Genomic DNA, 24,612 nt, shown 5'->3' with positions numbered 1-24,612 from the left:
ATATGAATAACATTCCACCCATAAGGCCATTGACTGCAAGGAGCGGGCTACAATGATTATAAGATAAGTACATTTCTCCTCAACCATGAAAGACTATTATGCATACTGTTGATGTTAGTTCTGTGTGTGCAGTTAAGGGCAAGGTGTGCTGTTTTGTTTTGAGCAGCTGCAACTTTGCTAGGTCTTTCTTTGCAGCACTTGACCATATTACTGGACAGTAATCGAGATTGGACAAGATCAAAGCCTGAATCAAAGTTGATCTTTGTGTCAAAAACACAGAACGTCTTTTTTTATAACAGACATACCTCTCCCCATCTTCACTACAACTTTGGCCATATGACTTGACCATGATAACTGACCATCCAATGTCACTCCTAGGATCCGATGTTCAATGGTTACACCCTTTACGCACAACTCAAGTTGAGGTTTAAGTCTAAGAGAAGGCTTTGAATCAAATACAATGCTTTTGGTTTTAGATGTATTTAAGACCCATTTATTAATATTACCCATTCTGACACTGACTGTAACTCTCAGCACGCACACAGGCAGGCAGGCAGGCAGGCAGGCAGGCAGGCAGTGCGGTGAGAGAAAGAGCAGGCTCTTCATCCCCTCCTTCTATAAAACCCAGGGTTCTGCCCTCCCCGGTACCCAGACACATTTTTTGACGATGTGTGTTTCTCTCAGAACGAATCAAAGTCTCCGCCATCTGGGAATTCACTTTTGTTCTTTGGTAGCTTGGAAATAAAGAAAAACTTTGTTTATTTCCCTCTGGTTTTATTTGTCTTTTATTATTTTTGTGTGCAAGAGGTGGGATTATTGTGACTTCTTTTTCAACTTTGCTGCTATTTTCCACAGAAAGTCAGCTCGTCTTTGGATGAGTGTTTTATGGTTGTTCGTCCCATTTATTCATTACAAAAACAACTCATGAGCTACTGACCACTGTGTGCAGTCTTAAAGATAGATAGATATGCAATTTGAGAGTAAGGAAAGGATGTTATTCATATGGAAAGTACACCAATACATGTTTTTCAATGAGATGTCTCCATTTGACTGTATGGTGTTCAGGAAATGTGATTTACATATTAAAGTGCTGTGTTTTCACCATAGTTCTCCAGTGTTCTAGTAAAACACTTACCTCTCGTGGAAGTCTTGCTCAATGACAGTCCTGATGGACAACTCATGAGGGTTTGCCAGTGATTGTTTACACAAGTCTCATTTGTATCTGTTACTGTACAGTAACAATGGATGAAGCCACCACATTGGAAGAAGCTCATGTTAAAAAATAAATACTACTTAAATGACAGATGAAGAATCTAGAATAAATATGTCAATTTATTACACTCTATCTAAAACACATTGTGCATGTGTAAAGGTGCAATTCAATTGTTACATTCCTGAATAAAATGGGTATTACGCCACCTCCTGGTAGATTAGTGTGTTTACATTGTCTAATACACTCAGTGATAAAGGCATGGGATTCTGGTTAATCCACAGTAGATTTATGGAGAATTTCTATGAGTGAGTTGAAAATTGAATGGTCCTGGGATAGAAATGTAATAAATTGACATTACATCATAAAATCCAGATTTTACATCATACATTAGCAATTTATGTTATTAGTAACTACTATTGTTGGCTTGGCATTAAATAAGCCACTCTATATTTGTTATTTGCGGAATCTTAGTTTTCCATGTGGGTTTTAAGCAAGCTAAAATTCCCACTTTGACTTTGGTAACTCGAAAATGCATCTTCTTTAGGAGTGATATTTATATCTTGTAGACTACTGACCATTCATCCATACTGTGTGTATCCCATCATTGCAAGTAATTTATGACAAATGTATAAAGTATATGTTTTATAAACTCATGAGCATCAGCCAGTTTAATAGCCTGGTTTTGTTAGTTTAGGAAAAGATGTGGCACATTCTAGGTATATTATATTTCTTCACCACAAATGTGACAATTTGTTCAGGTTAAGTTTATATATTTTGGATACTAAAATGGATGATAGTTTATTGTGATGTTGTAAATATGAGATTACACATGGAAACAATGTATTTATTTTATTATAGTTAGGAATTAGGAATTTTTAGAAATGGTTAAATCCACCATACGATCACAATGACTTTGATAGACATTTCAATTGTTTTTTTTTGTTAGTATATTACACAGCAGATTTATGAAGAATCGCTGTGGGAGTTCTATTTATATCCTGTCGACTACTGACCATTCATCCATACTGTGTGTGTCACATCATTGCAGCTTTGGAAATAAATGAACTATCCATCCATTGCTCCTTCCTGTGTTGACTCACTGACTTGAGGGGGACGGGACCAGGAAGGTCACACATGAAATAAAAGTAACAATGACAGGTCACTGTTAAAACGTTAGGGTCCATTTTGTTTTGTAAAAGTATGATCCAAATGATACAGTATAATTACTTCTCAAAAACAATTAAGAGAAAACATATGGACATTACATCCACTCTTATAATACAAAAAACTTTGCCAGGTAATATACTATAATGTAAATGGGGGAAGAACTTTCAAGTCCCTTAGACTTTGTGCATTGCAACTGCATCCTATCGACACTAGGTAGTAAAAGATCATCAACAACCTTTAGTTAGACTTTTTGAGGTCCTTGTGCTCATAGCACCAAACCATACTACATGTACCTGTCCTGGTGTGACATCAGGACACTGAGCGTGTGTCTTCAGTGTCTGAGAAATCACACTCGTCTGCGGACTCAGTGAGGGCGGGATAGGGGCGTGGCTGGTCCAGGTTGACATAGGTGACCTTGAGGTTGATGTAGTGCTCCCCCTCCAGGCCAGACAGGATGGTCAGGACAGCAGACACCAGCGTGGCGAAGCTGGGCCTCACTTCTGGGTCTGGATCCCAACACTGCAGCATGATGGCATACCTGGAGAGAGTTACATATAGCACTTAAATCAAATCAAATGTAGTGCCTTGGACCGCACTTACAGTTTTACTCAATCGCGTACAAGCATTTTTGGATCTGTGTTGAAATGTAACTATACAACTGACATTAAATTGCTTGTTACTGGGTAAGTACTTAGTAAATATGTGTATATCCATTGCAATAACATTGTAATTACAGAGTTGGTTGTTAAAGATTGTTATATTGTAAGTACAATGTAACTAAAAGGGATTAAATTAATGTTCTCCTGTCCCTTAATTTCTCCTAGTAATCTTATTGTCGGCAAAGGTTGTTTCATTCTAACTACATAGTAATTATAAAGGTTATACCCTACTGGGTTTCACATTACATTGTAAGTTGTTAGCTCCTGGGTTGGTACATGAAAATTACAAGTATATCTTATGTAACTACATTGTTCTTACATTTCACTTTATTCAGTATACCCTTTGAGCCAGGTATGTATTGTAAGTAAATACATGTATTATTAAGTAAATACATTTATATTTAAATATGTACATGTATTGATCTACTGGGATTTTAAAAAGACAGACTAACTTTCTGTTTTGTCTGCTTGGACTCAAGAGGTAAATATGGTTGTGTTCATCTTTTTGCATGCAGTTTCTTTTGATTGATGTATTTGCAATTTTGACAGTATAATATATTTTTGACGGCCAAACCTGGGGCAATTGTGTGCCAGCCTATGGGACTCCCAATCACGGCCGGTTGTGATACAGCCAGGAATCGAAGCAAGGTCTGTAGTGACGCAAAGAGATGTAGTGCCTTAGACCGCTGCGCCACTCGGGAGATCATCATGATTTAGTGACTGCAAAAAAAAAGTATTGATCTACTGGGATTTTAAAAAGAGAGACTAACTTTCTGTTTAGTCTGCTTGGACTCGAAATAAGTATGGTTAAGTTAATCTTTTTGGAGACAGTTACTTTTGATTATACGAAAATCAACAACATTGTCTTGAGAAAAACTGTAATGTGGTGCTTTCTTATAGCAATAGGAGTATAATTCCTACAAAATGCTTAACTGAAATAAAATAGTATTGTACTAGCTATGTACTCATTGAAATTTACAGACATTTACCGAAATTATTAAGTAAAAGCGATAAGGAGGTGATTTATGGCTTTTACATATTTGAGATATTGAGACCCATGTTTGTTCCCACATGGAAAAGTCAGCCATTATGTTGTGTTCTTCTTCTCTACAGTTTTTTTCTCAATCGTTAATCTGTCTTTCAACACTTCCTATTTATCACGGTGTGTGTTTGAAGTGAAGCAAAGTGGTGAACATTAACTCTCAGACTACATTGCTTAACCATATTCGGATATGACTGTGCTGGACATTTACGAGTTTCACACTGCAGGTTGACCTTTCCAACATCCTTTAATTACTGACTAGACTTTCCTGTTCCTCTTTGTTGCAACTGAAGAGGTGGAAAATTCTACTCCATAACTGTCTGATTTGTTTTAAGCCTCTCTGTTACAGTATAACAATATTTACTATAGACATATTTATTTTCTTTGAACAGGGCTTTTCTTCTTCTTTTGAGTTCTAATATGAGGAATAAAACATTTAAATACATTTTTTTTTTAATGAAATGTCACTAGACTATCATTACCACTACTTACAAAGGGTCAGGACAGAACTGTGGTTGGGGGAGTCTCCTGCCCTTCAGTAGGTAATGTGTGATGTCATAGGGGTCCACCTCTGGGTAGGGGCTTGCTCCTCTCGTTAACATCTCCCACATCAACACCCCAAAGGACCACTGCAGGGGGCGCATGATGAGAAACTTAGCTTGGTGAGAAAGGATTTGGGGGTAATATAAAGTTGCTCTTATTACTGTGTATGAACACTATAATTATTCAAGTAACAACACAGTCCGTTCTAATTCCACAAATGCTGCCTAATTCTTATTGTTGTTATCAGAAAGTAATTCCTTCCCTTACTACGTCTGACTTGGCAGTGAATTTCTGTGTCTGGAGGCTCTCGATGGCCATCCACTTGACTGGTAACTTAGCCTTCCTGTGGTTCTGAATGCTGTAGTACTCCTTATCAAACACATCCCTGGCCATGCCGAAGTCTGCCACCTTCACGGTGTACGACTCATCCAGCCTGCACAGACAATAACAAGTGCAAACAGAAGGGCCCCAGATTGGTGATCTGTGAAAGCAAGCCTGCAACTATCGTACAGCAGCATTACTAAGTAAAATATAATCTGTTTGCTTATGTCAGGTCTAATGTATAGTTTAAATTGGCGACAAGCCCCAGTTACAGAGAACTGAACTGATTGCTTAACCCTGACTTACATGCAGTTGCGTGCTGCAAGGTCCCTGTGCACAAACTTCATATGTGCTAAGTACTCCATCCCCTTGGCAACCTGAAGCCCAAAGCCAATCAGGTCCTTCACTGTGGGGTTCTACAGGAAGAATCAATACCACACAAGAATAATGTCTGTCACATAAGCCTTGAGACACACTGTATCGTTGAGGTGTTAAGGGAATCCCTTGTATGCTGATGAAAGTGAACAGATGGTAGTTATTGTTTTGTCACTCCCTTACCCTTTTCTCACAGCGTATGAAGTGGCGGAGGTCCCCGTGTTTCATATAAGGTAGTACCACCAGGGGTAGCCCTTCCTGAGGCAAGAGGATGCCCAGAAGAGAGAGAACGTTGGTGTGATGGAACCCCTTCATCAGGATGCCCTCCTTCAGAAACTGCTCTACCTCCTCTACATCTGTTATCCCTGATATGACACACACACACACATGCATGTACGTACGCAGGGCATACACACATATATTAACGTAAAAACTGCTTATGAACAGTCAACATTTACAGATAAAGCTTAAAAACCATAAACAAACCACATTTAACCGAGTTTGCATGTTCAATAATCCCCACACACGAGCAGGGTTGTTCCATATTTACCCAGTTGGTCACATGTACAGGTGACTAATGCTCAGTCCACCTGGTTCAGCTCTAGAACATTGTGAAGGAGATACTCACTGTTCAATGACTTGACAGCACAATGGATTTCTCTGTTGTTGTGGTCTGTGAAGTAGCCATGATAAACTGTGCCAAAGTGACCTGAGGGAGATAAGAGAACATTATAATTGGAAGGAGATGGGTTTAAGTCCCTATTATTTAAAATGGCCAATTTGATTTATATGGTATAATAACAGAGACTAAAAGGTATGGGAGTAGTAGCCTATGTGCATTTGATTGTTGTCTAAAAAACGCAATTAAAAAGCACTCTATGTATAGTGCTGTACACACTATAATGAGACTGACCCTTGCCAATGATCTGGCAATGCTGGACAATGAGCATGTCTGCTGGGATCAGCACATCCTTCACCTCTTCCAGGAGCTCTGGTCTGAAGCTGGAGATGGAGATCTTCTCAGGGGGTAGGAGGGGGGTGAGTGTGGGGTCCATTCTGCCTGCAGGGTAGGCCAGACTGGGGAACACCACTGGGCTTCCCAGAGCCAAACTTGGCCTCTGAGGCAGGACTACTAGAGTGGAAAAGGGCAAGGTCAGTAGAGTTCCTTCAGTATGTGTAGATAATGAACATACATCAGTATGTTTAGGTAATGCACATACATCAGTATGTGTAGATAATGCACATACATCAGTATGTGTAGATAATGCACATACATCAGTATGTGTAGATAATGCACATACATCAGTATGTGTAGATAATGCACATACATCAGTATGTGTAGATAATGCACATACATTAGTATGTGTAGATAATGTACATACATCAGTATGTGTAGATAATGCACATACATCAGTATGTGTAGATAATGCACATACATTACTATGTGTAGATAATGTACATACATCAGTATGTGTAGACTTCAACCAGTGGTTGGAGTGGTTCTGTAGCTCAGTTGGTAGAGCATGGCGCTTGTAACGCCAGGGTAGTGGGTTCGATTCCCGGGACCACCCATACGTAGAATGTATGCACACATGACTGTAAGTCGCTTTGGATAAAAGCGTCTGCTAAATGGCATATTATTATATATTATAACCACTGTTGTTGAAACCAAAGAATAGAAACTGATCGAGACACAATATATATTAGCCAATTAGAGTCTCACCTCTTCTGTAGTCAGCTACAGATGACAGTTCCAGACTACTGCTGTTGGAGCGGTTGTGGTTTTGGGCCAAACGGGTCTCCACCTGAGAGTCTGGAAATGTCACAAGAGTTTTCAATCGTAAACCATGGGAGAAGGAAAATGCATCAAAAGTCAGCAAGACAATGTTAGCTACCACTGTCACTGTGCATGTCTGTAGATGTCCTACGTTAAACCAGTTGCATAAGACATCCTCATTACCGGTCATGGGGTTGTGTAAGATGACCTGATCAAAGTCCAGACAGACAGGGAACCCCACCTTTCTTCTGCTTCCTCAGGTGCTTCATGACCACGAAGGCCAGCACAGCCCCCGCCACCAGGGCCCCCAGTATCCCCAGTACGATGCCCACCATGTAGTGATTACTGACCAGGACCACAGCCCCAACGTTGTGAACCTGCCCATTGATGGAGATCTGGGGATGGAGAGACAGTGGGTGGGTCTTGATTGATTGATTTTATTTCCTAGTTTAAAAAAAAAAAACATTCACACATAGATACAGACATATTTTTTTTGTCAGCTTTTGACATTCTTTTTAAACTAAATTATTGTCGGCATGGTCACACACTACTGCCAGAGACTGCTGTCTTGTTCTCCTGTAATTTCACCACACATGTAGGGAAAACAACCAAGTACAGACCAATAGTAGGATGTTTATTGTTAACATACTCTAATGTTGAATGCACAACATAGTGTCCAGTAACCAACAAACCTTCACAGGCAGTCCTTCACTGATGGTTACGTTTCTGGGGATCCTGCAGGTGATTTCATTGTCCAGGACTTTCGCGTCACAATCCACTCCTCCCACTGTCATAGTGATTGTCATGCAGGAACTCACAAGGTTCAGTTTCTGGTGCTGTGATGGGGAAGAAAATGAGACTTCTGAGTTTTCCTTCTTGAAAATGTTTAAACAATACGTAAGCAATATAAAACTATATTCCTACTCCTTCTGACAGTAACTGGCAGTCAAATAGACATTAATAAGGTGTGTTGTTATGGAACTGTTGCACTTACATGCAGTGACACTTCATCTTGTCCATGGTACAGCCTAAGTACATGGCCCTCGGTTTCAAAGGGTATGGGCTCGCCATAGGGGTGGTAGGAGAACTCTCCATTCCACAGTCCAACAGCTCCATCCATATCAAAGGAGAGCTCCCCTTCCTCTGTTTCTTCCCGGAGGAGAGCAGGAGTTATGCACTCCATCCGTGTAGGCAAAGACTTGCCTTTGCACACCTGAAGGGAATTATAAAAGAGTTGTATGCATCTGATTACATGAAGAAGAAAAAAGTTTTATCTCTATCATGTATACAGTATGTGGTTGTATAATATTTTATTGGGCCGTACTCTGATGACAGGCTTCAGGTGGCCCTCATTGGGCTTAAAGCGGATGATGGTCCTGTAAACAGAGTCCAAGTTCTTCCCTTCAATGATTATCTTTGAGCCCCTGGAGTCGACAGAGAAAAACAATGGAGTGGAGCGAGTGACAATGACAGATTCTACAGAAACCCACCAGCAGGGCTTAGATCTATCCACCTTTTATTTTGGTTGAGATGGTGACAGATTGTAAAGGCTTGGCCTACCTGTCGAAACTGCAGTCTGGGAGGACAGCTGTGACCTCTGGGTTTTCTTTGTAGTAGAAGACTTTGGTGGTAAGGACAGGGGACTTGTCTATGAACACAGTGAGGGGGACGTCCCTCACCTCCGCGATGGGCTGAGACAGACAGATGATGGAGGACATGTTCCCTCTGGGCGCTGTGACACTGGAGGCAGGTGAAGTAGGGAGGAAGTCCAGGGTTAGTATACTCCTACAGGTAGGACTTATGGTCACCTCACTCCCCATGTGGCTTTATGTGTTTATCACCCCACAACATGAAAATGACTACTTAGAAGATATATATATTTTGAAAAGAAATAAAAGGATACACCACACTGAGTTAGTCATCACAACTACTAGTTTTTCATTCACTCCCTGTAATTGAACGGTACACAGTCAGATTGCGATCAGTTTGCGATTACTGTACACACATGCTGGGACAAGCATGGGGCTCACACAGGTAAATAGTCGATAGTAAATGATGTCATACAGGCAGGTATTTTAGAAGTACAGGTTAGAGGAAACAGGCTTTGGGTGAAAACACCACAGGAGAGCCATAATGACATAACCAGTAACTGGATCGTTCCACGAAATGAGTGGCTTTGATCCTTTGATATTTTAATTAGACATTTTGCACCAAAATTGAAATTAAAAGCCTGTTATAGTCAACTAAGTGGCCTTTAACATAGACCACATGGAAAATTGAATACCGGTAAATGTGTTTATTTTTAATAAAGACTTAATAACGGGCCACAATCATAATTGTAAAGCCTTAGTTATTTTGTTTCTTTGACAAAGTCATTTCTGAAGATGATTATTTCTTTCATGTGATTAATGATTCATTTGATTAGGGATTCGTCCCATTTTTTAAGGTCAACCATGTTACGTGAATTGAACTCTCGTTTTAAAATGGTTAAACAATTCCATTTAATTATTATTTTCAAAAGAAACATTGAACATCTTAATAGTCAAATCATAGTGTAAAAGCAGGTGAGCTGATCTGTCAATTTTCTGATGTTTTGTGATGGAAAACATAGTGGGCCAAGCATAACAAGTCAACCGTGTTACCCATAGTCAGTTTGTTATTTAACCTCTTGAGATGGAAAAACTTGTTTGTTATTCAGTTGAACATGCGCTTTATGACAATGTAGTACATTTTTGAAATCAACAGGTTTTTTTTCACCAAGTTACACATCTCAAAATGCACCGAATTGGTGGAATGACCCCACTTCATCCACCTGGTGATTGGGCAGGGATCTCCATTCAGAGTGACCCTCCTGTTCTTCCCAGCGTCCAGGTGAGGCCCAGTCACAGTAATCAGAGTTCCCCCAACACGAGGCCCGTAGTTGGGCTGGATGTCTGTGATGTTGGGAATCTGCCAAAGGGAGCAAAATGTCACCAATTTAATCCTAAAGCCATTCATAAAGTACCCCTGAAAGAGTGATGGTGACTTTGTATGTACAACAGAGGAAACTCACTTTGATATTTACAGTGTGTCTCTGTTACATGCAATAATACATCGTATTATTAACAGAGACATAATCAAATGAGTCACCCAACTGAAAATAGGTAGTGCAATCAATTGTAGATTCAAATTACCACAAAGGTAAATCCTGGCATTTCTGATTTTCCGTCGATGGAGTAGCGGCCCTCTATCTTCTCCTCATGCACCTCCACAGTGATGTTAACTGATTTGGACAGCTGAATGGGCCCAGAGTGGATCTTACACACCAGGCTAAGGAGCGGCACAACAACAGTGTCAAAGTAACATAAAATGTCAAAAAGATGAAGCAGAAATCACCATGAGACGTTTCAGTTGAGTTAACATCTACAGTATGTTTCCTTAATGGCCCATACTAGTTGAGTAAAACCTACCTACTGTACATACAATAAACCTAAATGTCAATATGACTAATATGATCCACTGTGCATCTCAAATCAAATCAAAACTTTCACATGCGCCGAACACAACAGGTGTAGACTTAACCGTGAAATGCTTACTTACAATCCCTTTCCCAACAATGCAGAGTTAAAAAGTAAGAAGAATCTGCACCAAAACAAAAGGAAATAGTAACACAATAAAATAACAATAGCAAGACTATATACAAGGTGCACCGGTACTGAGTCAATGTGCAGGGGTACGAGGGAGTTGAGGTAATATGTACATGTAGGTAGGGGTAAAAGTCACTAGGCAATCTGGATAGATAATAAACAGAGTCGCAGCAGCGTATGTTAAGAGTGTGTCTATGTGTGAGTGTGTGTATGGTGTCCATATGCATGCATGTGTGTGTGTGTGTGTGCATGCACGTGTGTCCGTGCATGCGTGTGTGTTGGCGTCTCAGTGTTGTATATGTGAGTGTGTGGTTAGAGTCCGGGGGAGTGTGCATACAGCTGGTGCGCAAGAGTTAGTGCAAATAAAAAGGTAGTCAATGCAAATAGTCCGGGTAGCCATTTGATTAACCATTCAGCAGTCTTGGCACTCTGGTACCACTTGCCGTTGAGTAGCAGAGGGAACAGTCTATGACTTGGATTGCTGGAGTCTCTGACACCGCCTGGTATAGAGATTGTGGATGGCAGGGAGCTTGGCCCCAGTGATGTACCGGGCCGTAAAAACTGCCTTTGTAGCGCCTTACGGTCGGATGCCAAGCAGTTGCAATACCAAGCGGTGATGCAGCCAGTCAAGATGCTCTCAATGGTGCAGCTGTAGAAGTTTGAGAATCTGAGGGCCCATGCCAAATCTTTTCGGCCTCCTTAGGGGGGAAAAGCGTTGTCATACCCTCTTCATGACTGTGTTGGTGTGTTTGGAACATGAGCGGTCCTTAGTGATGTGGACACCGAGGAACTTGAAGCTCTCGACCCACTCTACTACAGCCCCATCTATGTGAATAGGGGCATGCTCTGCCCTTCATTTCCTGTAGTCTACAATCAGCTCCTTTGTCTTGCTGATGTTAAGGAAGAGGTTGTTGTCCTGCCACCACACTGCCAGGTTTCTGACCTCCTCCCTATTGGCTGTCTTATCATCGTCTGTGATCAGGCCTACCACCATCGTGTCATCGGCAAACTTAATGACAGTGTTGGAGACGTGCGCGGCCACGCAGTCGTGGGTGAACAGAGAGTATAGGAGGGGACTAAGCATGCACCCCTGAGGGTCCCCCGTGTTGAGAGTCAGCGTGGTGGATGTGTTGTTGCCGACCCTCTGTCATTGTGAGTGGTACTCACTGTGTGTTGTTGCTCTTCAGTGGCAGCACGGCGCAGGCTGTCTGTCCCAGTCTCACCAGGTGGGTTCTGGAGCTGATGGCAGGCCTCAGGGGAGACTGAAACTCCCAGCCACACAGAGTCAGCTCTGATTGACCATCAGGGGGAGCTGTCTTAGGGAAGAACTAGGCCAAACAGGAACAAACAGATTCATCATATGAACTTTCAATCACAACCTATCATTATCACAACATACAAATACTATACAAAGTTATGGTCACGTTATGGTTATGCCCAGGTAATCTGTGACTATGGACAATCTCAAACATATCTTTATGATAACCATAAAGATATGTTTGGCATTTCTTTGAATTCAACAACACATTATTCCACATAGAACCTAGCCAGCAGTATGATCCATTGTATGGTAGGGTAGCTAATTGCTCCAATCCAAACCTCCCTGCACAAAACAAACACATTCCTCTCCCCAGTTCTTCTCACCCCGGAAATACCAGGGGGGCAAGACTCGTTCCTCCAGTGGCCACTGCACTCCTCCTCCCAGGAACACTCTCCAGAGCACCAGCCACAGACCATAAACTCAGGGGCTGTCAGGCACATGGCACAGGTCATGAAGTGCTGGCAGCCTGGCCCCCTCTGAGGCACCTGGATCACCTGCCAGCCAAAGAGAGCGATTTGATTAACTTTGATTCAATCAAAGAGTCACTTTGATTGCTGTTTTTGCTAACTGTAACTGATTTTGAACTGGCTTTTCCAAACCTTGTCTCCAACCACAAACAGTAGAGATTCTGACGAGTACACAGCAGCAATTGGGGAGACCCTCTGGTTCTCTACCAAGGTGTAATTGGCAAAGATAATAGGGCTTGATCTTCTCAAAACAAGCTGCCAAAAAGACAGAGCAGATCGTTAATAATCTATCGAAGAAGAGCAGAACTATAATATGTTCACATTTTTTATTTAACTCCATCTTGGATTAGATTATCTTGGATCAGGATCACACTCTGTTGTGAGCTGTCCCCCTCCATACCTGGAGGAGCCGTCCAGTAGAGGTGCCAATGTGTGCCACGGTCTTGTTCTCTATGGTGGTGACAAGCAGGGAGGTGAGCAGGATGTCATTCATCTGCCTGTTGAAGAGGTCCACTCTGTAATAGGGCTTAGACACCATGGTGGGGTGGTCCCTGCAGGTGGCGTTGTTCTCCATGCTCTGGTCACAGGGAGATGGGGCATAGTAAATAGGGAGATGTACGTTCTGAGTAGGGCCAGGAGTTTTTTCTGGTCACGAGCCTAGAGCGGGAAAATAATTGGGCCCTAGCTACCAGAGTTGTTTCTGGTCAAGATTAATCAGAATAATTCTGGGCTGCAAACCAAGGACTCATAGGGGCATGTGTTATTAAATCTACTTGTGCTATTCAAATGACATGTTCAAAACTACTTACACAATACTTAGATAATACCTTTTCAGCTTTTGGTAATTTAGTGTTATCTTGATCCATGTACAATGTGTTCACATTTTGGAAAAAAATATTACAAAAGCTCTCTATCTACAACCTGTTAAAGTGCAATAGTAAATGTAAGGTATTATATCTGGTACTTGACATCAGGCCTTGAGGCACTAAAGCCTACTGCTGTTGTTTCGTGAACAGATGTTCTCGGAACAAGGAACTGGGTGAGCAGCTTACCTGATGCCAAGTGAAAAACGAAGAAAAGGTTTTAAAGCAAATGCACCCTAGCTTGTGTAATGCTTTAGAAGGGAACACTTTGAGAACACACTGACCAATGAGTTCCTCCACAGCTCTGATAGTATTATATCAGCTATAGACTGTGCAACTTTATTGACTGGTTTTGCCCACCTTCCTCATGGGACCAGAAACTTTCCTGAATGAACCACAATGGCTCTCGCTACTATATTATATTTATCATACTGACTTGGTGCAAAGAAACTCCATCTAAAGAGGTACAAATAACATGTTAAAAAAAAACATAATCAATTGTCTCAGATCTCAAGTTCCAACAGTCATTGTCATGAATATGCACAAAAACTAGAAAAACAAGGATATAACCAAGGAACAGTATGTGATTATTAGTTCAGGTTCAACAAAACTGTTGGTGCTATTTGGGAATCAGAATCTGTATGTATATGTTTTCTCCCACAATACTGTCCTTGAAAAAGGTTGGCGATGGAGGATTTGTTTCCATGGCTTCATAACATCTGAGCATGCTGGAGGTAGACAGTGTGGCAAAGACCAGACAACAATAAGCACTCAATGCCAGGAGCCAGTAAAAGTAAACAAAAATAGGCTTCAAATTATATAATAATTATATAGACAATGACACTCATGGGAGGTGTAGTTGTTCTTGTGAGATGCAGGGTTATTGGTAGCAGCTGTGAGATAATGTTGGAGAGTGAGGGACCCGGATTTCAGAATCCTGTCAATTCCAGCTGGCAGGCCACTCCTGTCCTGAATTGTGAAAACACAATGAAACAGCCAAGTACTGTGAAACTGTGGTTACGTTGGTCGTACTGGGGTACGGATGTAAAAATCCCTCCAAATCTGCTGTTGATTCAAATTAGCCCCCCTAAAGAATTTCAGAGCCAGAGGTCTATAGAGGTCGGGGAATATTTGGGGAGTCAAATGTGATCTCATAGTAGTAACACTCACTGGCATGTTTTCAGCTATTTGCTGAGTAAATATAAAATGTAAAAAGAACAGTCAAAAATGTAAATGGTCGTTATGGCAGCCACGCAGTTCAATTTCACAGTATTAAAACATGTTCATTCCCAGATAAATGAGGCATACAATTCATTTGACTGACAATAAAACATTGCCAAAGGCACCGTTCCATGAGAGATTTATTCAAAGACGCATATCCGGAAACAAGTTTAAAAGCTAACTAACTCCCAAATACGTTGGCCTCTGTCCAAAATCATGTTCTTTTTCAGCTATTTGTGTTGCTATCTTGTGTTGGCTGTTTTCTTTTGTTGGCAACCTGTTGTGTCCTTTTTCCATGAAGCAGTTTTCCATCCCACAAAAAAAGCTTCCAAACAAATGGATTGCTCTCTAGAGGAGTCAAGAGCCAGTGAATGCTATTGGTTGCTACAGGAATCATGTTACAACTGTGTCATGGCCTTGTCTATCCTGAACCTTATCAAAAGGATAACAGCCTAATTAGATTTCAAAGACACTGTTTGACTTACTGCTAAATATACATGTAAACTGGCAACTAAAGAATTTTGATTAAGCCTAAATCACATTTTTCTGTCATATGGATCATGTGAGATATAGAGGATGTGTGCATAGTGGATCGACTACCCAAGGCAGAGAAGAAAAATAACTTGAACACACTATAAAGTCTCTGCTTTAGACTGGGCAATACAGAAACATTTTGCGGAGCAATTGCATTATGACGTCAATGGATTTCTCTGTGCCTAGATTGCTGTTTGCACATGAAAATAGAGATAAGGGATTTTTTGTTGTTGTGATTAGTGATTGCTGTCGGAATCAAAATAACTCCTTCCTTTCAACCCTCCTCTGCTCCTGTGTAAACCAAATTTAGCAGGTTGAGACAACCTATTGCGTGACTAAATACAGACCATTATACTCTGACATGCCTGCTTTTGTTTAACAGCCTTGTCATGTCCATGCACTTACTGTAAGAGAAAACATCATCCTTTACTTACCACCCACAAGAAATTCCATTGGCTCTTACTATACCTAGCCTACAGTGGCAGTCGGTGTCATTTAAGATGAGGGAGGACGATTATTTTTTGGGAGCATGGCCATATTTCTATTACAGCATACTGGATGACTGTCATTCAAACTCCATTCACCCAGTTCAATGTAACATTGATAAGTTTAGGCTACTACATGCTACTCAAATATTGCCGATACCCATCATGAGATTGTGACAAACGAGCCTATGAATTAACGTTTTCAGTGTAGGTGCACAGGTTGAGAGAAATTTGAGTAATCAAGGGGACAGACATTGATACATTCAATACTGCCTTGTACAATCCTGCCTGCATCTAGCTGATCTAGGATGTAATCATTAGTCAAACAGTTGCAAACAAGAGTTTCTATTGGACAACTTCACGTATGTTTATCCCCGTTTCATTCGGTTTGCTTCCGTTTAAGAAACTATTTTTCCAACATAATTTTTTTTTTTTTTTTTACCTTTATTTAACCAGGCAAGTCAGTTAAGAACATATTCTTATTTTCAATGACGACCTGGGAACAGTGGGTTAACTGCCTGTTCAGGGGCAGAACGACAGATTTGTACCTTGTCAGCTCGGGGGTTTGAACTCGCAACCTTCCGGTTACTAGTCCAACACTCTAACCACTAGGCTACGCTGCCGCCCCAATTGAATTGGCAGAATTGGCAGAGAGAATACACCCCTGATCACACGCAAACACAGTTCACTTTCATAGCAGCCACATACAAATAGCATGATTCCTTCTCACATCTACACGCTCTCCTCCTCTCACCTATTCCCGTCGCTTGTGGACTTCAGTGCACAACACATCAGCTGTCTGTGACATGGCAAAAAAAACTTTCCAAGCCAAACCTTCATATAATAACCTCTAACCCCTACACACAGCCTACATCGTTGTCACCATATTAGCTAACATAGCTACTAGAACTAATGCGTTAGTAAAGCCGCTACAATCATACAGTACAGTGTACAGTTTGCAAGCAATTTAGCAGTTACAATACATCGGCGGGCCCCAGTGACAATCCATTAAAGTTAAGCTTAACTTGACTTGGAAGAATTCCAGTGTTGGATAGCCATAGCCAGCTAGGTAGCATAGCATCCCTCTCTGTTTGAACCAGGTGTTTGAGTAGGCTAAACAAGCTAGCTGCATATGCTAGCTAAGAAAATTCATATACAAAATACATCTCTCTCTCTCTCTCTCTCTCTCTCTCTCTCTCTCTCTCTCTCTCTCTCTCTCTCTCTCTCTCTTGCTTCTCCTTAATTTTTAAAGAAATTAATTTGTTCAAAACTGTTCAAATATTGTCTTTCTCTCTCTTTGAGTCAACTGCTCACCACATGTTATGCACTGCAATGCTAGCTGGCTGTAGCTTATGTTTTCTGTACTATATTAATTATCTGATCCTTTCATGGGTGGGCAAGAGCTCTGATAGGTTTGATGACGTCCTCCGGAAGTTGTTATCACTACTGTGTAAGTTTATGGAAGGGGGAGAGAACCACGAGTCTCCTAGGTTTTGTATTGAAGTCAGTGTACACAGAGGAGGATGGAAACTAGCTGTCCTCTGGCTACACCTTGGTGTTACCCTACGGAGTGCTATTCAATTATTTGGTGACATGAGTATATTTAGGATATCTAAAAAGGACGTAGTTTTTAATGTTTCATTAGTTTAATTCTTATGAAATTCACTGAGGAGCCTGGTCCTCCCATTCCTCCTCTGAGCAGCCTCCACTGATACACAGGAATGAGAGTCATTGAAATAATCTGTTTTTCTGCTGAAAGTGTAGTACAGGATGTTCCACTACTCCTCTGGAGAGTCCACTTCTTCCTGGTTGGAAAATAGCTCACATTTTTGTACAGTTGTTTTTTAAATTTTATCACTGGATCACCCACTCTCGCTGACTCCACAGACATCCAAGTCTCCATTTTACCAGTCCAGCCAGACATGTACGTAACGCATCTAGGCTCAGGGCCGGTCCGTCCTAGTCAAGACAAATAAATTGCAGCCCCTACTAGAATAGTCCCAGCAAGCAAAATGACGTTGAAAAGATATCTAACATACATATTTTCCAGATATCAAAGTTGGGTTCACTTTAGGTTCTGAATGAATGTGAAAATATGTGTTTTCCAGACGTTGAAATCAGGTTCATTTTCAGTTCAGAATGAAAGTTGAAAATACGTATTTTCCCTACATTGAAAATATGTATTTCCTGGGCATTGAGATCAGATTCAATGAAAGTTGAAAATACCTATTTTTCGGACATTGAAAATACCTATTTTCCGGATGTTGAAATCAAGGCCGGTCCGGACTGCACCAAAAAAGGACGTTCAAAAGTATTTTAGGAATGCCGATCTATGTGGTAAGCCTACCATATGTGACCGACCGTCTAGATTCGGTCTTATGTAGTGAACTTTTAAAGGGTGTTGACTGACTAAATAAAAGCAGGGCATCCTACTGGAAAATTTTAGAACTTGGACACTGTCTCATTGACCTAACGTTATATCCTAATTTGACTTTGATGCAGGTCATGTTGTTCTTCACATTACCTTCTATGGTAAACACACACTATATCAAATACAATGTTTATTTGTTAAATGCACAGGACACAGAAGGTGTAAACGGTACAGTGAAATGGTTAGTAGCATAGTGGAGTCTTTTGTTTAGACATGTAGCTAGTTTAACAATGAACCATAATCCCAACTCATAACATTACTACCCTCTCTTTCGTTTGTGGAAAGAGAGTCGGACCGAAATGCAGCGTAGTAGTTACTCATGAATTTAATAGAAAAAAGTGACACATGAAATAACGATACAAAATACAAAACAACAAACGGAAAGTGAAACCTAATTACAGCCTATCTGGTGAAACTACACAGAGACAGGAACAATCACCCACGAAATACAAAGCGAAACCAGGCTACCTAAATACGGTTCCCAATCAGAGACAACGAGAATCACCTGACTCTGATTGAGAACCGCCTCAGGCAGCCAAGCCCATACAACACCCCTACTCAGCCGCAATCCCAATAATACAAAAACCCCAATACGAAATATAACAACATAAACCCATGTCACACCCTGGCCTGACCAAAATTATAACGAAAACACAAAATACAATGACCAAGGCGTGACAACTCTGTATGAATCTACTGGTAGCTAAAGCTAACCAACTAGCTAGGTTCAATGTGAGCTAGCTAGCTAGCTAACATTAGGCTATAACTAGAAATGCAAATGGCTCTGAAATATGAATAATATTAGTACACAGATCATACAGCTAATGCTTTGCCTATGCTTTAACTTGCAATGAAAACTACTTTCTGACTAAATTAGAAACATATAATATCTGATAATATAGCTTTTTTTTTACCCGTATACATGGATGAACGCTTCTCCCTCTCTGTCATGGATGCTATGGTTGCCCTTAGTTTGAAGATGTCATCCGGAGACAAGTGTTTTATACAACAGCCTTCTTCTGTGTGTTCTCTTTTCGACTCCCTCCGCAAATTCATAGCGGCAGATATGAGACCCTTCTCTGTGGTAGAGAATGCGGGGTTCAGAATTTTTTTTAAAGTGGTCGAGCCGCACTTCACTACTCCTTCCCGTGCAAAGATCAGGAAGGTGGTATCCTTCTTTCATAAAACCACAACTGCTGCACATGTTTTCAAGACAAAACAGGACCACAAACTAATCCAAGATGCCCCTACTAGATGGAATTCAAGCCATGACATGTTTGAGAGATACCTTGAGCAGAAAGTTGCGGTGTATTCTACACTGACTGATCAAGCTGTGAGGAACAATGTCAAAGATATTATGACTTTGTCTGAAAATGACATAAGACTAGCAGAAGAAGTAATCAAAGCGTGCAAACCTCTCAAAACAGTGCATTCCATCAGTTTCCATGGTCCCGCCTATGAAAACAATGATCCTGAAATCAATGATGGCATCTGATAAAGATGAACCCGTAGTAAGGGATGTCAAGACTGCTATCAGAGTTAACCTGGAGCCTAGTATGCTGACCCTGGTGTCCAAGACTTCTGACACAAGAGCACCGCTTTGGACCCCCGGTTCAAGTCCCTGCTGCACCTGGATGCTGCTGCTCGTCTGAGAGTCTACAATGAACTCACAGCAGAGATTGTGACCAATATACAACAGGTATTGTAATTATTTTGTTAATGTGACGCTTATTTTATTAATTAGTGATTTAACAATTCATTATAAAGCAATAATTGTAATTGTCATAATAGCGTCTGATATATATATTTCTAAAAACAAATCATATTTTTAAAGCCACTTCAGAGATTTTAATCTAATTTAATTCTGCCGGGTAAAGCCACAGATACCACAGGAGCCAACCCCTCTCCAGGGACGACAGACGACAGGGGTTCTCCTCCAGAAAATAAGTCTGCCATGGCTGAGCGTTTTGGGGAGTTGCTCACAACCCAGGAGCAGGGAACCAAGTCAAAGGTCAAGGTCGTAGAGGAGGAGGTGACCTCATACAGGGAAGTGGACCTTATTCCTCTGGATGCTGATCCACTTACATGGCGGAAGACCAAAGAGTTAATATACCCTCATGTTACCATGTTAGCAAGGCACTACCTGGCTGTGCCTGGGACCTCTGTCCCTAGCGAGAGGGTATTCTCCACAGCGGCTGACATTGTCACAGTAAGCCGATCTGTGCTCACTACAGATAATGTGGATAGACTAATCTTCTGAAATAAAAACTAGAAAATCTGATTATTATTATTATTTATTTTTTCAAGTAACCAGTCTCAAGTGGTCCTATTTTGTTTAAAGCACTGCTATGTGACTTAATTTTGGTATATGCTGCTGGACTAAACACTTGTTGAAGTTCTGTTTTAAATGACTATATTATTTCATGTTTATAAGGCAGGCACTGCTGATTTTTGTTATCCCTTTGTTTCCATATCCTCCTGAGAATTCAAGCTACCCATGTTTACTATTATAATACATGGAAAATCTAAATACAAATTACATATTTCTCAGGCATTTATTTTGTGGATGTATCGAAACCGTACCGAACCGTGACACCACAGTACAGTATCGTACCGAACCATGAGTTTTGTGAATCGTTTCACCCCTATTAAGTAGCCAAACTAACTAACGTTTACCCAGTCTGTCACAAATATTACAGTGAAGTGAGGGAATAACTCTCATGATATCTATGTATTGTGAAGACAACCTGAACAGACTGTGTACGCATAATGTATATAACACAATTTACCAAAACCTCTCTGGATCAACCTGTGTGAGTGAGTGTTGAGTTGGTGGGCTCACCTCATGAGGACAGCTCTCGCAGGCCTGGAAGTGGCAAAGTCCCCGGGACAGCTGCTCTGGGCCAGACTTACAGCAGTCATCCACCCCGTCATCGATGGCCTTGTTCACATTGTCCATTGGAAAGGCACAGAGGGCTGAGTCATGCTCTGTGACCCTATTGTCATCTGTGACAGCGAACACTCCATACAGGATGTCATCCTCTTCCTCTGCTCCAAGTTCATCCGCCAGCTCACTGCCTGCCTTCCCAAAGTGGGCGGCCTGCACCATGTTGTACACCACATCCTTAAAGGCCTCACTCCCGCTTATCGTGTTCCTTCTCCTCCGTTTGGGTTCAAACCGGCACTCCAGAACCACCTCCCGGTACCTCCTCATCTCCCACTCATTCCTCGGCAGGCGGCCCAGCCGCGTCTGAAACGGGGAGAACTCTTGGTCAGGGCTCTCTCTCTGGACGGACAGGAAGTAGACAAACTCCTGGGTGAAGAAGCTGTAGACATACTCAATGTTGTAGGTCCTGCGCAGGCTAGGCAGAACGGTCAGTCCCCGCACGTCATTGTAAAAACCGTCTTCTGACGCCAATGGTCGGCGGACTGATATGGACTTCCTGTCATATCTCTGTGTCATGCTATCATTTACAGTGGAAGCCACAAAAAAGTATACAGTCTGTCCCTCCTCCACCATGGTGACTTTGGTGCCCAGCGGGCTGGCAAGGCAGTCAGGGCAATAGGCAGCAGAGTTAGATTCTTTTCTGAATAAACACTTAGATGAATTCTTATTGGGTGGTTGTCCATCTGTCTTAAGTTGGTGGAAATGGCATACACCATATTGAGAACTCCCACAAGAGTATAAATACATAAAGAATGTATCCAACAATAATACCTCATTGTCAGTGTTCTCTAGGAAGTTGGGATCCTTGTCAACGTCACACAAATCACAAATCTTACACTCAGGGCCGCCCACTGGGCCTGTAGGAAGCTCCCACACCTTCTCCAAACTCATGTTCACAGCCTCGATCACATTCTGAGATGCCACATACACTTCCTGGTACATTGAGTTGGTCACTATGTTTTGGATGGGGCTCTTTGTTTGGAAGAAGGGCATGGTGTAGACCACAGAGAAGTTGACAGGGCTAGGGGTTGTGGAGGGACAGGTGTCCAACGCGGAGGCCAGGACAGTCTGGAGCCAGACACATGTCAACCACTGTGTGGCCCAGTGGACCATCTCCACTCTCAGATGCAGAGAGAAGGGGGGACTGACGTCCTTGCGTTACCTCCAGGTCTGATTGTTGGACAATGTCATCCTTATTGAGACCAGCTGCAGATCTCTGAGGAAAATAAAAAAGTAGAAATGATTAAAGTGGTCCTGACTGTCCACAAGATTGCAATCAATATGATTCCTAAGCTATAAACATAATGGGATTCTATCTAAAATAACGTAGAGTATAGTACTTTCTGGTCGAGACAAGTATGAGAGAGACAGTGATTGAAGAGATGTGGTCATAAGGAAGCAATGTTAAAAGCTTCCGCTGTCTCATAGTAAACAACAGCCTAATAGGAAATGTTTAGATACCGGTAGCCAAAAAGAGCTGTGTTGGTATTACACAGTATGTGTCTGTGAAACCTCTTCCATCATGACATACAAAATACTTTTTTAAATTAACAATCTGAAGTATTTCAAAGTGCCTGAAAATGTCATGCTCTGTCCTTTGAGCTTGAAAATACCTTGCTAAAGCACAACCTAATAACGTAAAAGCCCTAGTCGTGTCGAAGCATCTACCCCAAATTGTGCCATGTTCTCATACAAAGCAGGTAAAAGCAATTCAAACCCTCTGTCTTTCCAGTGCAATACAGATCAATAATCCAGACATCTTCTAATGCAAGAGAATAGCGATTTCCCTAGAAGCTTTAATTTCCCTAGAGGTCTTTACGTTCCAATGATGAATGGGTTAAACACATTCTAATTGCTAATCAATACTGAGCCATGACATATATGTAGCTACTGCTGAAGTTGACCAGAGCACTTCATTTTCCCGGGTAGTTGACCAGAGCACTCCATGTCCCGGACATTGTGCATTTGCATTGAGCCACATCCCCTGGGTTGATGATTAACCAGACATATCACAGCCAGGTCACAGGTAGCACTCAGGAACCTGGGCCTCTCTACTTTGCATTCCTGTCACAACCGCTACATGTCTTTCAGGGAAAATGATGCACACGGACTGATGGCCATACAATACGTGCCTCTTAAGTCCCACATGGAAAGCGGGACTTCTCAAAAAACGAGTTGTAGAATTTCAACAACAGAAGCATTATATATGTGGTTATATAACAGTCTTCAATATACAGTAAAAAAAATACCTATTATAAAGTTATTAGCCTTTAGACTTGATGAAAAGTTGGAAATCTGAATTATATATATATATATATCAATAATTCATAGAATAGCATTGGCATACATGTTACATTTCAACACCTTCAACTTCATGCCAAACAAACAGAGGTTTGGTGTTTAAAAGCAGCAGGGACATGGGTGTAAGGACTGAGTGACTTTCTTCATGCTCATGGTTAATAAACCAAAGGTTTGAAATTTAGTTTCCATTCGTTGCCATTTACAGGTAGGCATGCAACGCATTGCAATCTGGTCTTGGTCATTGAAAAGTCACAAATAGCATTATCCTCATTCAGGTGCTTTCTGCAAAGGTCATTTGAAGAGTAGAGCATTTCAATATGTATCAATGAATAGAGTGGAGTTCAGTAGTTCTGAGAAACCCATTATTTGTCTCTGCAGCTTGGTCTACTGTCTGAGCTTGTGAACATGTCCAATAGCGCTAATACATGTTTTAGCTATTCAAAACTACAGAGACGTGACTAATAGGTTTATAATTCCCACAGACACCCTGTTAAACATGCAATAACGCAATATGAGCTTATCTGGCTTGCAGGAAATGCCATGTGTATATCATATTGAAACAGTTATGATAAGGTACACAATTCCTCATAAATCCAGGTCGACACATACGGTCGTAATCAATACACTGATGAAATATAATTTTGGGATTTCAGCAACAATCAATCAAATTCAAAGACTGACAAAAACAACAAACCGAATAAATGTTCTGTCATTCAAGTGGAGTAGATATAAACAGAATATAGAATACCATATAAACAGAAAGAATGGAGTTGACACGTTAGGAAATGTTTCAGATTATTAAATCAATCAGTGTTTACAATATACATTTTAATTCACTATAAAGTTGAATATATTCGATGATGTTGTCTAAAAATCACAATATAGATTTTTGGGTGAGAACCACAAAGAACGAATAAACTAGGAACTCTGAAAAATTATGTAACGCTAGTTACTAAACCATAACTTTTCGCTACTTACCTGTTTGAGGTAATGCACGAACGTCACGAATCTCAGAGTTGTCCTCTTGACAGCATAACTGACAATTCCTTGACCACGCGCGGACTTCGAAAAGTTTTCCCTTCGCCAATATTTATTTTCATGGAGAATGTGCTGTATGCGTAGCCTACGCTATTTTTCAAACAATGAAAACAGTTTTTATTTCCAGGCGAAAGGTGAATCATAGACTGCAGTGCACCAGACGGTTTGCTGTACTCCTCAGCTGAGCGCACGCATTCACCTCCTCTTCGCGCATAATACAGCGTGCCAACTTCCAAGTGCATAAAATGACAGTGAAGTAGATAATGCAGCTTGCCACTTCA

At 41.2% G+C, this 24,612-nt stretch overlaps 1 protein-coding gene across 3 annotated transcripts; it reads right to left on the bottom strand.

The window, feature by feature from the left end:
* Positions 1-559: 559 nt before the first annotated feature.
* On the bottom strand, positions 560-24,495 carry LOC124031495 (macrophage-stimulating protein receptor-like). Of its 3 annotated transcripts, XM_046342776.1 has the most exons (22): positions 24,272-24,495; positions 20,888-22,208; positions 12,912-13,088; positions 12,644-12,766; positions 12,368-12,538; positions 11,891-12,051; positions 10,271-10,406; positions 9,910-10,046; positions 8,658-8,837; positions 8,422-8,521; positions 8,092-8,310; positions 7,790-7,933; positions 7,339-7,492; positions 7,044-7,133; positions 6,234-6,452; positions 5,949-6,029; positions 5,504-5,685; positions 5,252-5,361; positions 4,892-5,057; positions 4,574-4,710; positions 2,674-2,918; positions 560-2,316 (listed from the first exon to the last, which is right to left on the bottom strand). In XM_046342776.1, the coding sequence occupies exons 2-21, from the start codon at positions 22,103-22,105 to the stop codon at positions 2,690-2,692; spliced, it is 4,134 nt and encodes a 1,377-aa protein (XP_046198732.1). In that variant the 5' UTR covers positions 22,106-22,208; positions 24,272-24,495; the 3' UTR covers positions 560-2,316; positions 2,674-2,689. The 3 variants fall into 3 exon arrangements, with proteins under 3 accessions (XP_046198732.1, XP_046198731.1, XP_046198733.1); XM_046342775.1 differs by having other exon boundaries at positions 560-2,918; XM_046342777.1 differs by having other exon boundaries at positions 560-2,918; positions 6,234-6,449.
* Between the last annotated feature and the right edge of the window lie 117 nt (positions 24,496-24,612).

Source organism: Oncorhynchus gorbuscha, linkage group LG03 (assembly GCF_021184085.1).
Source record: "Oncorhynchus gorbuscha isolate QuinsamMale2020 ecotype Even-year linkage group LG03, OgorEven_v1.0, whole genome shotgun sequence".
NCBI classification, from domain to species: Eukaryota; Metazoa; Chordata; class Actinopteri; order Salmoniformes; family Salmonidae; genus Oncorhynchus; species Oncorhynchus gorbuscha.
The sequence above is the reverse complement of the archived record's forward strand: the minus strand, read 5'-3'. Positions and strand labels throughout refer to the sequence as shown.

Excerpts from the sequence above, each read along its gene's own strand:
- LOC124031495 (XM_046342775.1), bottom strand. The coding sequence starts at position 22,105 with ATGGTCCACTGGGCCACACAGTGGTTGACATGTGTCTGGCTCCAGACT. Across the intron at positions 12,539-12,643 it reads TGTTTGTGGTTGGAGACAAG|GTGATCCAGGTGCCTCAGAG; the intron begins GTTTGGAAAAGC and ends TTTGGCTGGCAG. Across the intron at positions 6,030-6,233 it reads TTGCCAGATCATTGGCAAGG|GTCACTTTGGCACAGTTTAT; the intron begins GTCAGTCTCATT and ends TATCTCCCTCAG.